Below are 15,520 nucleotides of genomic sequence, written 5' to 3'. Positions count from 1 at the left end.
CACCACAAATGCATTCAGAACTTGATAGGCTACTTGTGGAAGGACAATGAGTTTGCACAAAAGAAGAGGGTTGGACAAAGTCAAAGGTTTGAAATTAATTAGGAAACTACAAAATTTTGTCAAAGATGTCAGGCTTTTCAGAGCAGTCTTGGAGCCTCGCCACAAATGAATAATATTGTTAGAGGAGCACCTAATTCCCATAGAGCCTCAGTGTCGGGTAATACAAAATTAGTCTATGTGTTAAGTTTTGTAGTGATTTATGAGCCTATAAATATAACTGTCTTTGTCAGCTCAATAATGCAGTTACAGGGTGTGAACATGGGTGAATGAATGACAACGGAAGAGGACATAAGATTGTAAGATAATTCGTTAGTTCATCAACATTTTAACAGTATAGACAAGTTATAGCTTTCTTCTGCAGATTTCAGGACCAGTTTACCATAGGACAAGGTAAAATCTTGACACATTTTTGCAGGTTTCACACTTAGCATTGAGATTTGTGTATTTTATACAACAGTGATGCCAAATCACAACGGGCAATTGACTTACATCACCGAGGATGTGATTACCCTTTCAAGAGAGATTGCAGAAGTTGCCAAATTTGGAGATTTTGAATTTTGGCACCTTAAACTGAAACACCAGGCTTCCTTAGTCAAGGTTTTGAAGAACGAATAAACAAATTGTTCTATTTAACACATTCTCTAGTTTTTCTTAAAACTTGTTTAAAACCATAAAACTAAGTAGAAGTATGTTGATAATTAGGCCTTCTCTTATTTCATGTTAAGTGTCAGGATTTTTAATATTATTACATATTTGTAATTAATATTCAACAATAATAATAGAAAATCTACTTACTCTAAAAATAACTTTAAAATAGTCATTTATTTTCTTTTAAGCTAACTATTCTAAAAAGTATGATGCTTACTTTTTAAATAGCTTGATTTATCCCCATCCCCCTTCTTATCTTTACTAAAATAATAATAATAATAATTTCCAACTATGAGGGTGAAGTAGCATACCTTAACTCAGAAGAGAAATGGAATCAGAACAAGTTGCAGTTTGTAGTACTCAATCACCCTTTCCCCCTCCCCCAACTAGAACATTTTTACGTGCTAATCATAACAGTTGATTTTACAATCAGTAGTTATTATTGCAATTTACCTCTTCCTAAAGTGCTTTTTTTTTGTTTTTTTGTTTCTTACTTTAAAGGAGACAAATACCAGGTACGATGCCATTTCAAGCCTATTAGTGTTGTACGTGCCATGCATGTTAAACATGTGCACTGCAATCTGCAACATCTAAAAACACATGAACTGGAACTATTGTCCAATGACATAGGTGAATATAAGTATGTGTAATAAAGAACTTAAATATTACACATATTTTATTACACCGAGCTAATCGAATCATCTTGGCAAAAATAATACATGAAACTCACCAAGAAGTTCCAAATAGATTGTGCAATCAATCAAGAGATGACTAACCCAGAGCAAATAAGATGCTAAAGAATCAATGATTCATTCTCAAAAAAATTATGTACAGATTAATACTTTAAACCAATCAAAATAATCCCTTCCATTATCCCAAGCCATCTCATCAATGTGATAATCTGTGATTGGTTATACCCGAATTTTGGCAAGGTTAGCACCTTACCACCCACTAAATAATTTGTGAAACTCAGGCAAAAGAACCCAGAAATTCATCAGCTTCCATGGTATATGTCATGAGTTAATGATCATGACAAAAGGTAGGGGGAAATCACCACCTTGCATCTTGAAAACCTGATATCCCCTCCAAACCACCCAAAACAAGATAGTTCCCATCAACTTGAGAATCTCACACTCCCTTCTCTACTTGCCTCTTCAATATCCACACTGAGCTCCATCAATTATGAGGCTCCATAAGATCAGCAAGGGTTATTTTTCCGCAGTTGCCAGCATCTAGTCTATCAAACTTCTCACTTACCTGCATGACGTCCTTCTCAGATACTTTTCCCATCTCCTTGAGCTTGTATATAACATATTCTGATTTACTGCATGTCCAAAACTCAGTATATTCAGTAAAACCACAAAAATGTTTAAGTTGCAAAATTTGATCAAAATAAATTAGCATAGCCTTCTTGGCAGGAGAAAAAACAAAGAATATTATAACACTAAAGAGAAAAGAATGATGGGACCCGAAGAAAAGGAAAAACAAAAATACGAATTTGACATTTGGAGATTGCTAAAAATGATCCTTGAAAATATTAGAAGATTACTGTATGTAGCCGTTTGTCAACAATTCACAATAAAAGAGAAAGATATGTACATAACTACGAGAAACAATTGAAAGAATCTGCACGCAGACAATATTTCAAAATTATATACTAGTCTCGACCATTATGGGGAGAAATTTAGATGAAAATCTATAGATAATGCAGCCAAGGAAAGAAAAGCACAATCCAGTTTTTCACTATAACAATAAATCAATTAATTGAATATATATTATCTTGTGAAGCCCAGATGAAGGGGTCTAGAAGAGAAATGCATTAGTTGGGTAACAGTTTTCTAGCAAGACTACGACCTGTATGAAAATGCTACATGTGTGAAGCACTTTAATCCATATATAAAAGAACAAAGGAGATATACAAATTTCTTCGAATTAAAGGGAGAATTATTGTGAAAATACTACAATCCTATGGAATATGGAGATTGTGCAAAGATTAATACAAAGCACTGACATTATTGAAAATCTCAAGGATGTCAACAATGCAAACAATATACTAGGACAACAGGTGATGAAGTGATGTCAAAGAAATCAAAGACTTATATATGATTTTTCATTGATTTGGAAGGCATATATACTGTTCCTACTGCCAAGAGAGGTAATGTGGAAGGCCTAAAGAAAAAAAGAGTATATAATGCCTATCATGACAATAGTGAAGATAAAAGGTGAGTTCACAATTTTCGTGTAAGTTTGTCTCAAAGATAAACTTTAAGCCCCTATCTTTTCACCTTCGACCTAGATGCGTTTACTAAGCATATCCAAGAGTCTATGTCATGATACATATTCTGTGGAAATGACATGGTCCTAGTTAAAGAGCTAAGAAAGGAAATAAATGGAAAGATCAAAGATGCAGCTGCAGAGATAAGTTATGGAAACACAAGGAATGTACGTTTAATAGGAGACACACATAACAACTTAAAGGAGAAAATCAGAAACCATACCCTTACCACAAGTCACACAGTTTAAGTATCTTGGCTCCATCATACAAAAGGTTGGAAAAATGGAAGGTGATGTATACCATAGGATTGAAGTAAGATGAATGATATGGAGAAGTCCATTTAACCTTATCGATGACAAAAAACAAAAGTATTACTCAAGCTTAGGAGAAAATATCCCATAGCTATATGATGTGTCATGATGTATAGAACTAAGAGTTGAGCCATCTCCATGTTACAGAGAAGAGAAAGTTGAATCAGATGAGTGAATATCTTAGACATGACAAGATTATAAACGAATGCACTATCACTACACATGAGAAGACTTACAAAAGCCCCGATGATGAGAGTAGATTAGATGCAGAGTAGACCTATCCCTATAAATAGAGGGAGATTGAGAAAAACTATAAGAAAACGATTTTAAAGGATTTGGAGGTCAATGGTTTGCATAGACACAATTCATCAAATTAACACTGTAACATTGATGTTGTTATGAAGCTTAGATACTCCAAAAAGGGCAAAGCACAACCATTAGGGATGACAAAAATATCCTTATCCACAATACGAGTATCCACGGAATCTCTGCGAAATAATTGGTACCTACCATGTAACAAGTAACGGATATTTTAATATTCGTTTATAAACGGATAGGATGCAATATCCACATGTATATGTTACCTACAAAATATTAAAATTAAAATTTAATTTATATTTTGTTAAGTTAAATTTAATTAAAATTAAAATTAATTTATATTTAATTACGTTAAATTTAATTAAAATTAAATTTTAATTTATATTATATTTTATATTTTATATTTTTTCTAATTTCATTTTAAAAAATTATAAAATATCTTGTTTTAAGTATTCGTTGGTATCCATGGATACTTACGGGTTTTAAAATACATGTGGGTAATTTTTAAACGAGTATCTGACAAGTAATAGGATGGATAACTGACAGGTAATAGGATGGATAACGGGAAGATTTTTTTGTTGCGATCAAGTTGACAGGTAATAGGACAGATAACGGGAAGATTTTTTTGTTGCGATCAAGTAGTAGGTAGACACTATCTATGTCCGACCTGACCCTTATCATCCCTAACAACAATACACAAAAACACTAAATTTGCATCTGGAAATATCCTATTTTGGTGTCATTTAATGGCTTTGTGTTTTGAAATACAAGGTTCATGTGTCTTACTTCACTAGATACAACTAACTAAATAAATTGCAAAACTTGAATTCTTCTAAACTTAAAATGCCATGTTTTTGTTATAACATATGGATATATTCAAAATTATCTCAACATATTTTAGACTACCCTCAATCATCAATTTCCCCATTTCCTCATTATTCCAGGATTAATTACCATGTTTTCTTATATTATCGTGATTTGTTCTTAATGTAGTTAGAAATATGAATAGGAGATAATATTTTATGATTTATCACCACCTACAATAATTTGAATTTGAGTTTAGCTCTACTTCACAAAACTCACTTATAACATGAGAATTGTCCTCTTATATACTTTTTTTCCAAGCTCTTACACACTGAAAGCTGGTTAGCTTGAGCTGCAAGCTAGCCAGATAAGATCTAACTGTTCTACAACAGAGTGAAGGAGTGCAGCCCTTCTTACAAGATGACAGTTGGCTAACTAACTTTTATGAGATGCTGTCTGAATCAGCTTAACATACTTGTTAAAACAGTAAAACTGGTACAAAGAATAGCCAAACACTAGATATACTATCACCACCTAATTTCAAAGACAAATTAGAGTGGTATCGTCCAGTGACGTTTTTCATCAATATTTTGGAGCTGGAGCTCCTAAAACTTTACATTTTATTATTCTACTTTAATTTCATAATTCTTACTTCAAATTAATCATATTTCATGTTGTCAACCCTCCAATGCATTTGGACATTTCTCTGTTATATATTCCTTCTAGTGTGTTCTGCCCTCTTCTAGCCGCCTTCTTACTCTGCAGTTTTTTCTCTATCTTAGAGTACATTGTGCACTTTACCAGCATGTTTCAAACAATTTTCCAGCTATTGTGTCTTCCTTCTAGTACTCTTTGGTTGTGTTCTACATTGCAATCATCTCTATCAATAGTTTTTTCTACAACTATGATATCTCCAGCACAACTGTATTTATCTGAGTTCCTGTTTATTCTGTATGGCCACCAATGCCAATCTCTCACTGTCATGCTGTCATTCCAGTAAGTTCAGAACTCTATTTTTCCATTTGTGACATCATTGTTTCATTTTCTCTCTCTACTTGTTGACCATGACCTCTAATCAAATCTTCCCTAAGAATACTTTCAATATTCTTTAATATTTTTCAATTTTAGAATGATTGACATATAAAATTCGATTGAAATAATGAAAATACAATAAAACATTATAATTCTACCTTTTGGAGAATGAACAATATCTACATATATTCTTTTTCAAAATTCATACCAAATGGGAATTACGTCCTGGAACAATCTTTTAGTCCATGAAAGAGACATACTAAAAGATGTCTAGCATCTTAAACTTTGCAAAGCTACTGGTTGAAGTCTTTAGCAAGGAAGATGAATGAGAAGCTACTGCCCCGCAACTATGGTCCGTATATGATCCTCCAGATATTTGGTTCCCCTACATACAAGCTAGACTTACCAAAGCATGGCTGCATCCATCCAATTTTCCATGCATGCTCACTAAACAATGCATTGGTAGCATCTACAATGGCACAACCTCTCTAACCAGGTCCTAACTGAGGAATGGGGATTACAACCCTAACCAAAAGGTGTGTTAAACGTTAGGTATGGAGATCAAGAAGAAGTAAAAGCCCTCATCATCCAGTGGAAGATTTTGTTACCCGTGCCTGTAAAAGTTGTTTGACAGATATAGTTTGTTTCCTACTTTGTAAGAATTTCTTTAAGTTGTTTACATTTAAAATGTTAGACTGTTATGATTCTGTTTTTAATTTCAGTTAAAGTTGATGTGCCCATAAAATAAGGGATTGTAATCTGATATAATTTACGCTCTTTATATAGAGCCTTTTAATAAAATATTAGTAACTTCCCAGTCTACGTTACTCATCTTTTCTCTGTTTTTATAAACAAAATACTACAAATTGGCATCTAGAATTATTATCTTGAGGATCTATGAAAAGCAACAATGGAAGGAGATATAGCACACACAACCAGCGCACCTACTTCTGATGATGAGTACAAATTATGGACGGCAAAGATGATTGTTAATCTTGAAGCACTAGATCCATGAAGGCAGTAGAAGACCACTATGACGTTTCTGGGGCACCTAAAATTCCAATCCTCAAACGAAGACTCAGAGATGAAGACAAGAAAGGCTAAACCTAAAAGTTACATTTTTTCTGCTGTGTCAAAAATAATATTTACAAGAATTATGAACTTGAAATCTCCCAAAGCCATTTGGGAGTACCTCATATCAAAATATCATGGCAGTTAAAGAACCAAAAGCATCGAAGCTCTCAACTTGATCAAAGAATCGGAGGTGCATAGCATGAAAGATACAGAAACCGTCAAAGGCTATGCTAACAGACTCCTAAGCATAGCAAACAAAGGGCAACTTCTTGGTAAGGACTTTCCAGATGAAAGAACTATTCAAAAAATTCTTGACACTTTTACGGAAAAATATGAATTGAAGATATCCACTTTGGAGGAGTCAAAAGATCTGCCAACCATTGCCCTTGAAGAATTGATAAATGTTTTATCGGTACATGAGGAGATAGTATAGAAGTGTGTTGAAAGTTTCACATCGACTAGTGATAAGGTCAGTTTAGAGTATATAAGTGGGTGCAAACCTCACCTTTTAAGCTAATTTTGTGGGATTGAGTTAGGTTTAAAATTCACTTCTTAACATGGTATCAGAGTCATGATTTAAAGCCTATTCTAACAAAATGTGTTGTTTATTGGGCATATTATTCCACCCAATATCGGACCACCCATTAATGTCTAGTCTCACATACGAGATATATACCTCGGCGTGAGGGGTGTATGTTGGAAGTCCTACATCGACTAGTTATAAAACCAATTTAGAGTATATAAATGGGTGCAAACCTCATCTTATAAGCCGGTTTTGTAGGATTAAATTAGGCTTAAAGTTCACTTCTTAACAAGTACAGAGTGTTTTTCAAATAAAAGCACAAAACTCAAGAGGTTTCAAAGACAAAAAATAACAAATGGAAGAACAAAATAATCAAAAGGCTCCAACAAGAAACAAGGAGAGACTTTTCCTCCTTGTGTCCACATTGCAAAAAGACAAACCATCCTCAAAAAATGTGTTGGGGGAGGCCAAATGTCAAAACCAGAAAAGGTGGCAATATGAGACATGAGAGCAAATGCACAAGTCTATAAAAGAAGAGCTAAGGTGACTATAGACGAACAAAATGATGAGTAACTTTTTGTCGTAACATGTTTTACCACAACCATCAATCCTAGTGACTCATGGTTACAATGACGAGAATCATTTTAAAGAGCTTAACATAACAATAATTTTCAAAGTAAAAATTGGCATTGGTGATTTCATTAGTCAAGGAAAAAGGACCATTGCTATTGATAGCTTGACAGGTTTGAAATATATCTATGATGTTTTCTATTTTATATACGTCTGACATTGACCAAAATTTTTTAAGTGTTGCATAACTTTTGAAAAGGGCTCTAAAGTCATTTCAAAATAATCAGTGCTTGATCAAAGGCAAAAATAAAATGTATTTAGGGTCACAATGAGATCTAAAAGCTGTGCTCAAAATCAGATGGAGGAGTAGATTGCTTTTTCAAGCACAACCAACAATGTTGAATTATGACACTAAAGACTCAAGCGTTTTCATCTTGATGGATTGTTTTATACATGCAAAATCATGCCTTGGTGAAAGGTGTGATAATACTTGAAGACAAGAGGGTTGCTTATGTGGCTTGTTAATATGCAAGCTAGTTAGAAGATCATATACACAAACATTGCAAGTGCAAGATACAAGTAGCAACTAGTACATTCAGATATTGGAGGATCTTAGAGACTATCATCTCTAAATGGTAATAAACATTATATTACACTTATTAATGATTATACCAAATTTTGTTGAATTTTTTCTCTTTAAATCCAAAACCGAGACTGCTCATTTATTTTGCAAACATAAAGCATTGGTGGAGGATCAAAGTAGATGTAGGTTGTGTACAATGAAATCACATAACAAGAAAGAATATGCAAATGAAACCTTCGATAAATTTTGTGAAGTTGGCATTGAGCATCAACTCATTATACCTTATACCCCACAACCAAAAGGTGTAAGTGAGAAAATATAGAAACATCATAGAAATGGAAATTTGTATGCAACTTGAGAAGGATTTTTCACAGAAGTTGTCGGCATAGGCTGCTTACACTACTATGCTAAATGGGCTGCCAACTAGAGTTTTGACTTAAAGGTCTCCATTTGAAAATTGGTAAATACAAACCAAACTTACAAAATTTGGGAATCTTTGGATGTGTTTGTTTCTCTTATGTTCCATAGGTTAAAAAGAACAAACTTCACAAGAAAGACGAACCTAGAGTTTTCATTCTATACAACACCATTTCCAAAGTTTACAAAATATTTCTAACCAAAAAATGAAAAAAATCTTGTGAGTAGAAATGCCAAATTCACAAAAGATCAATAATGGAGATGGGAAGAATTAATAAGAAAGCATCTACCAAAAATCCCAAATTTCCTTGATAATGATGATGTAAATGACATTCCAATTATAGGCATGAGAATTATCAAAGGTGCAATATCACTATCCAAGAATTGAGAATTCAACAAAGTAATGAAGGATGAAAATTTCAAACTCTTAAGAAAGTATAATTTAAGTCTCTTAAGATGTAGACTCTAAGCCTAACTCAACCCTACAAAACTGGCTTGTAAGGTGAGGTTTGCACTCACTTATATACTAGAAATTCGCCTTATCTCTAGTTGGTGTGGGATCTCCAACACACACCCCTCACACCAAGGCATATACATCTCAAGCTTGGAATTAGACATTAATGAGTAGTCTGATAACAGCCCAATAGAGGGTGGCACGATAGGCCAACAAACTTCACTAAGATAGGCTTCAGATGTTTCTAATACCATCTTAAAAAATGAACTTTAAACCTAACTTAACCCTACAAAATCAGCTTTTAAAGTGAGGCTTGAATCCACTTATATACTGTAAATCCGTTTTATCTCCCGTCAATGTGAGATCTCCAACAAAGTATAACTCAACCTCACAAAACCAGTTTAAATTATATTCTCTTAAGATGATATCAGAGTCATTCATAGATCCTTATCAAGTTAGTTGGTCTCACAACACCCACAAATATCTATTCCCATGCTCAAGATGATTGTTTCTCGGCGTGAGGAAGTGTGTTTGAGATCTCAATAGAGATAAGGTCAAATTATAGTATATAAGTGGGTGCAAACTTCATCTTACAAGCTGGGTTAGCGAGATTGAATTAGGCTCAAATTCAACTTCCTTAAAATCCAATTTTTCATGGAACGACTAAGCATTTTAAGATTAAGTCAATTTTCTTAAGAGACATGCAAAGAGAAGGAGAAGTCAAGCTAAGTTATTGCATAACCGAATCTGCCATTTAGGAAAGGAGAACAGTTGCTGAACTCGTACCTATAAAAGTTGTTTGACAAACATAATTTGTTCCACATTTAGTAAGAATTTTTTTACATTGTTTATGTTAGACTGTCGTGGTTTTGTTTTTAATTTCAATTAATGTTGTTATGCTTAATGGATTGTAATCTGATATGATTTATGCTTTTTATATAGAACATTTTAATAGAAATAGTAACTTCTTAGTCTATGTTACTAATTTTCTTCTATAAAGAAAGTACCACAGATTCTTCCTCTCAGAACAACTCTAATTTCCCCGTAAGCACAAGGTGAAAAGCTTTGGGATGGAATGATGTGAGGGAACTTTTTCAGAATTATAAATTGTGAAGAATGGTCCAAAGACCTATCAAAATATCTGGAGTGTATATCATTCACAAAAGGACACCTCTCAACATATCTGGACCGTGTATAATTCACATAGGGAGATCTTCCCTGTTATTCAGTAAAGATTGACCCTTCTTGCTATTACTGTCAGAAGTTTTGTCATAGTTATTGAGTACTACTTCAAAGTTCAACAGAGAACAAGAAGGTGAATGAACACAGTTTCTGCCCGTATTTTTTATGTTATCATCACATCCTTTGTGCTTTAACTACTATAAGTTAATTCCTCATTATTAACATGAAATCTTTCAGGTTTTAATAAGTAACATGCAGGTATCAATGATTGAGATAGATGTATAGAATGGACATGTTTCAAATATATCAAACCCCAAGGTGTGGCTCAGTTTGAAAACTAGGGAACATTTGGTTTGAGAAAATGTATTATGTTATCACATTTAATTAGAAAAATGTCACCTTGTTTTATTGTGTTTTCTATTTTCAAAAGTTCACATAGGAGAGTAAAAATAACTTTCTATTCTTTCTTGTTTTCGTTATTTGTTTTACATTTTCATATTCCAACTTTTGAAACAAGAAATATTGGGAAAGTAGAAAATGAAAACAAAATTAGTTTTCTTGAACCAAATGGACCCTTAACTCCATGTGGATGGACATTACTGCAGTGCAGGGTTTCAAAATCCACCATAAGCACCTTATGGTAAAAGCCTAGCCACCAATCCCCAAGTGGAAACTACCCCTTCTTTCACACCCAAAAAAAGTTTAAAATACAGTAGAAATCTTTGGATTTTTCCCCCACAGGCGTCCTCCTTATCTACTACAACTATAGATGTCAGTTTTGTTTGAATTAGTTTGATCCAGATTCAAGATACAACTGGAGCCAGAATGATGCAATAACAATATTATGAGGCAAGGTGATAGAGTACAACATAATGCTCTACTTCCATTCCAAAAGAACACAGGAACTGGCATTGAATAATGGACATTATAGCCATCTGGTTCTAAGCTTAAACTCAGTACAATCTAACATAATGAGGAAAACATCACATAGACACAAATGGAAACACTGATGTAGGTCACCGTGTTGAGCAGGTAAAGCATGCCAATTATTGTAACAGCCCAATAAAAAACACACTTCTTGGTTAAGAATTTTATTGTCTAGTTTTGTGATTTGATGTTTGCAACAAGAAGAAGCCTAAGAAGTAAAATCATGTACCAAGAAATTGAACTGGCACTAAATAATGAATGAATACTACGCACCACTAGATGTGAGCATACTCAACAATTACATCATATTTTATATTACTGGAGTAAATGCCAAAAACTTAGTTAATATCTCTAGGAATTAATAATTCGTACTTCAAAAGGGGGTACTTGATGCATTTGAAGTTGAACCAAACAATGACAAAAATTACTGAAAAGATTGAGGTTTGAACTTGGGTGAATCAGACATGACTGTGCAGGATTGGCAAAGACGACTTGAAATTAATTGAAAAACATCAGAAAAGTTCATGTGAGGAGAGACAAGAACCAAAGACAAACGGTGATATCATCCTGGAGATATCACAGTAGTAGAAATCAATAAAAGAGATTAACAGAATAAAGACAAAACACTCTGAAAAAATGAGTGGAGGATGAGATAAAAGTCTGAAGAGAAACATGGGTGTTAGTGCATGCCCATGATGTCACAGTGATGGAAGAAACCAATAAAATAGATTGTCAAGAACTACCAGAAGGAGCACACAGTAGTCAAAAATTCCTGAAACACGCTGATAAAATGCATGCTGAAAGCTAGGATGGAGAAGGAGACCACCGGAATGAAAAACACAAACAGAAGAAGCCTGGACCAGCAGGAAGGAATAACATAGTGCAAGGGTGTTAAGACGTAAAAGGGTTAACATAACACAAAAGACAATTAATTTGCAAGGATAATCATGAAATTAAAATATAACTCCAAATTTTAGAGTGCTCAGTAGCAAAGTAGTGACAGGACGGATCATGAAGAATGGTGCCACTCTAATCTCATGATGAAACCAAATAATGATGTGTTACAATGTATTTGATGTATTTAATATGTTCATGAAACCTATAGCATACCTCTGATTTATATAATCATAATCCTAGATAATTATGAAAATAAATCACGATTAAAAGGAATATGATAAGGGGACTACTTCTAGAGAATTATCTAACACTAAGAATTATTGAATATTTGGTAGCAAGTCTAGGCAAAGGATATGTTTGATCAATTCCATCAACATCCTATTTCCTATTTTCCCTTTTGTCATTCTTATGGTTTAATCCACCATTTACCTTTTCAAGTTTCACTTTTTCAAACAAAGTTTATGACGGTATGCAAGCTGTCCAATTTACCAAGGAACCATATACAGTTTTAGGTCAACTGATGGGTTTTGGATACAAATGCTTATAATGATGCCAATAAAAAGAAATCAAAAAAAGAACCAATTAATCATTCGATTATTGAGGCTCAATTCTACTACAATCACTGTAACAAATCAGTGAGAAAATAGAAGCAAAGTAAGTGAAAAAATTGAAAATTAGTCGAGTGATATCAGTAGGCATTCAATTTCTAAATTCCTATTTCAAAAAGTGGTTCATAATGCATGGGGTGGGGGCCTTGTACAACTAGGTGGTAAATACATTTCTGTGCTCTACTTTCATGAACAAGAACATCTATTAATGCCAAAAATCACTGACTTCTTATGAGATCGAAATGAAACAGTCCATACCTCACAAAGCCATTGTTGTCTATGTCTGCTGCAAGAAACTCAGAAACAGTCATATCCTGACCAAGAATCCACTTCGCCATCATCCTGTGCCGCTTATCCACTCTTGCCTCAGCCAAATAGAGGAACGCTCGAGCCACGGCAAGAGTAGACACAAGCAACCAAATTGCAGCAAAGATCCTGCCATGCATGGTCTTGAAAGCATGGTCTCCATACCCAACCGTAGTAACCGACATAACTGAAAGATAAAAAGAGTCCAACCAACCAAGCTTCTCCACAAAATGCATAACCGCCACACCTACCCCAATACAAATCACCACAACTCCCAACGCCAGCGCCACCTTCAATCGAATCCTCATCCTCCCTTTCTTCACATCAATTATATAAGACTTTCCATCCTTCTCACCCCTCCTCCCCTTCACTGCCGTCAACATATGATTCTCTTGCAAATCAAGCACATAGCTAACCATCCCACTCAGCAATATGTCTATAAATCCAAACCCCACCAACACAAACAATATAGAGAAAAGTTTAGTGGCTGTGCTATTCGGAGTGATGTCACCATATCCTATTGTGCACATTGTGACTATACAAAAATACAATGCATCAACTACAGGATGAGTCTCGGAAGCTGAAAAATTATGACGATTGAACCAATAAATGACAACCCCTAATGCCAAATAAAGAACAAGAAGAATCACACCCTGGCGCACAATACTCTGGCTGCCAAATTGCGGCCTTGGCACAGAGGATTGGGGGTTGAAATCGCTGATCACCGCCATGGCAGGCGCGGTTTTGGAGCGATGAAGGTTTGTTTTCCGCCAGGAGTAATTGGGGTCAAGGAGCCAAGCGGATGGTTGTTGCGACTGGGAATCAAACCGTGATGGCGATGCACAGTCCTGCGACGTAGAAGAGGAACATTTTGGGGAATTGAGGGGAAGTATTAAGGCATCGGCCAAAGGTGTAGGGTCCCTTGGGGTAGCACAAGCAGGACCAAAGATGAGGCGGTCCTTGAATTCCATCGGGGTCATTGGAAGAACCATGTCCTCGTGCTCTGGCAAGGGACATAGCGGTGACAATGCCAGGGGCTTCTTTCTGGGGCTGAAATATGGAAGCAGAGGTTCCTTTTCCATAAGGGTATAAAATTTTCAGAGTTCAGAGAAAGATAAACGATTGAACGCAGGGAAAGACGGTGGCTTTGGAGAAAGGGAGAGTTTTGCGGAGAAGGGTGTGTTTGGGAATGGAGGTAAATTGCTTGTGGAAATGCAATAGAGACTCTTTGTTGTGTTCAGAGTTTTTTATGAACAAAGTGGGGATGAAAGTTATAACAGATAGAAAGAAGAACGAGGTTTGCTTTGCATTTGCAGTGCATAACATAACATAACATGGGTACAAGAAAAAGGACGGTGTTAACGTGGGAGGTGACAAAACATGTTTTCTGTGATGCATTGATTTGAGTACCACTCGTTCCCCCTGGTAGATGCTACACTCACGCGCTTCTTGGTGGCAAGTTGCCCAAATCTTTATTTTTTCTTTTCTTTTCACAAGATTATCTTAAAATTAATAAATACCTCAAATCATTACCTTATTCATAACTTATTTCTTAGACAGACGTTTCATAATTTTAATATTTTACTAATAAAAAACACACATTTGACCTCATTAATACATTGAGTTTTTATTAACTAAGAAATATTTTAAATCTATAGCGCTTTTTAAAAGAATAAATAAATCTCTAATTTTTCTATTAAAATTTTAGGTAAGAATATATATATATATATATATATATATATATATATATATTAATAGACATAATACATAAAGTATAAAATTGTTATTAAAATAGTTTATCTGAAAATATATATTTATTATAAGTTCAAAATTTATTCAAAATATACTTTATCAAAAACTTAATAATTATGTAAACTTTATCAAAGACAATTAGATATAAATTTACACATTTGTTAGAAAAACATTCTAAGCTTTATTAATAATATCAAGTTTTGATATATTTAATAAGTTTATCAAATGAAAAAAAAATTGTTTCTAGTCTAAATAGTAATTTGTCATTTATTAGATAATTTGTAAAAGTCTAAAAAAATGACATTTTAGAAGTGATGAAGGTTTAAATTTTGAGTCGTATTCTATGTTGAAATTTTGATATGTTGTATAGTTGAGATTGCATTTGAAATGAATTTAGTCATTAAATTATGGATAATCTGATAATTAGTTGTTTTGGCATATGTGATAAGTGTTAGACTGATTTTGCAGGGTTGGAATGGCATATGTAGAATTATGTTTTGCAGAATTATGCAAACTCATTAGGGAGACATATTTGTTGGGTGAAGACAAAGTTAGAAAGCTATTGAGTTGGTAGTCGTTGGATGAGAAAAATCTCACTAGGCGAGACAAAAGTTAGAGAGGTCACTGACTTGAAATTTATTGGGCGAGAATATACTCGTTGGACGACTTTTGAGAGAATTTAAATTTGTATGTTCTGGTGGTATTCTTGCTGAGCTAACTATTTGATTGTTGGGCGAGTATGTTGTTAGGCACTACTCACTGAGTGAACAGATTTGGTG

At 34.2% G+C, this 15,520-nt stretch overlaps 1 protein-coding gene across 1 annotated transcript; it reads right to left on the bottom strand.

The window, feature by feature from the left end:
* Nucleotides 1–1,335: 1,335 nt before the first annotated feature.
* Nucleotides 1,336–14,403, bottom strand: LOC124840395 (two-pore potassium channel 3-like). The gene is made up of 2 exons (XM_088103917.1): nt 12,942–14,403; nt 1,336–2,032 (listed from the first exon to the last, which is right to left on the bottom strand). The coding sequence occupies exons 1-2, from the start codon at nt 14,069–14,071 to the stop codon at nt 1,885–1,887; spliced, it is 1,278 nt and encodes a 425-aa protein (XP_087960043.1). The 5' UTR covers nt 14,072–14,403; the 3' UTR covers nt 1,336–1,884.
* Between the last annotated feature and the right edge of the window lie 1,117 nt (nt 14,404–15,520).

This window comes from Vigna umbellata, chromosome 1, assembly GCF_029865625.1.
Source record: "Vigna umbellata cultivar VRB3 chromosome 1, Vumbellata_1.0, whole genome shotgun sequence".
In the NCBI taxonomy this organism is placed as follows: Eukaryota; Viridiplantae; Streptophyta; class Magnoliopsida; order Fabales; family Fabaceae; genus Vigna; species Vigna umbellata.
This window is presented reverse-complemented; position numbering and strand designations above follow the sequence as displayed.

Excerpts from the sequence above, each read along its gene's own strand:
- LOC124840395 (XM_088103917.1), bottom strand. The coding sequence starts at position 14,071 with ATGGAAAAGGAACCTCTGCTTCCATATTTCAGCCCCAGAAAGAAGCCC. Across the intron at positions 2,033-12,941 it reads GACAACAATGGCTTTGTGAG|TAAATCAGAATATGTTATAT; the intron begins GTATGGACTGTT and ends TTGGACATGCAG.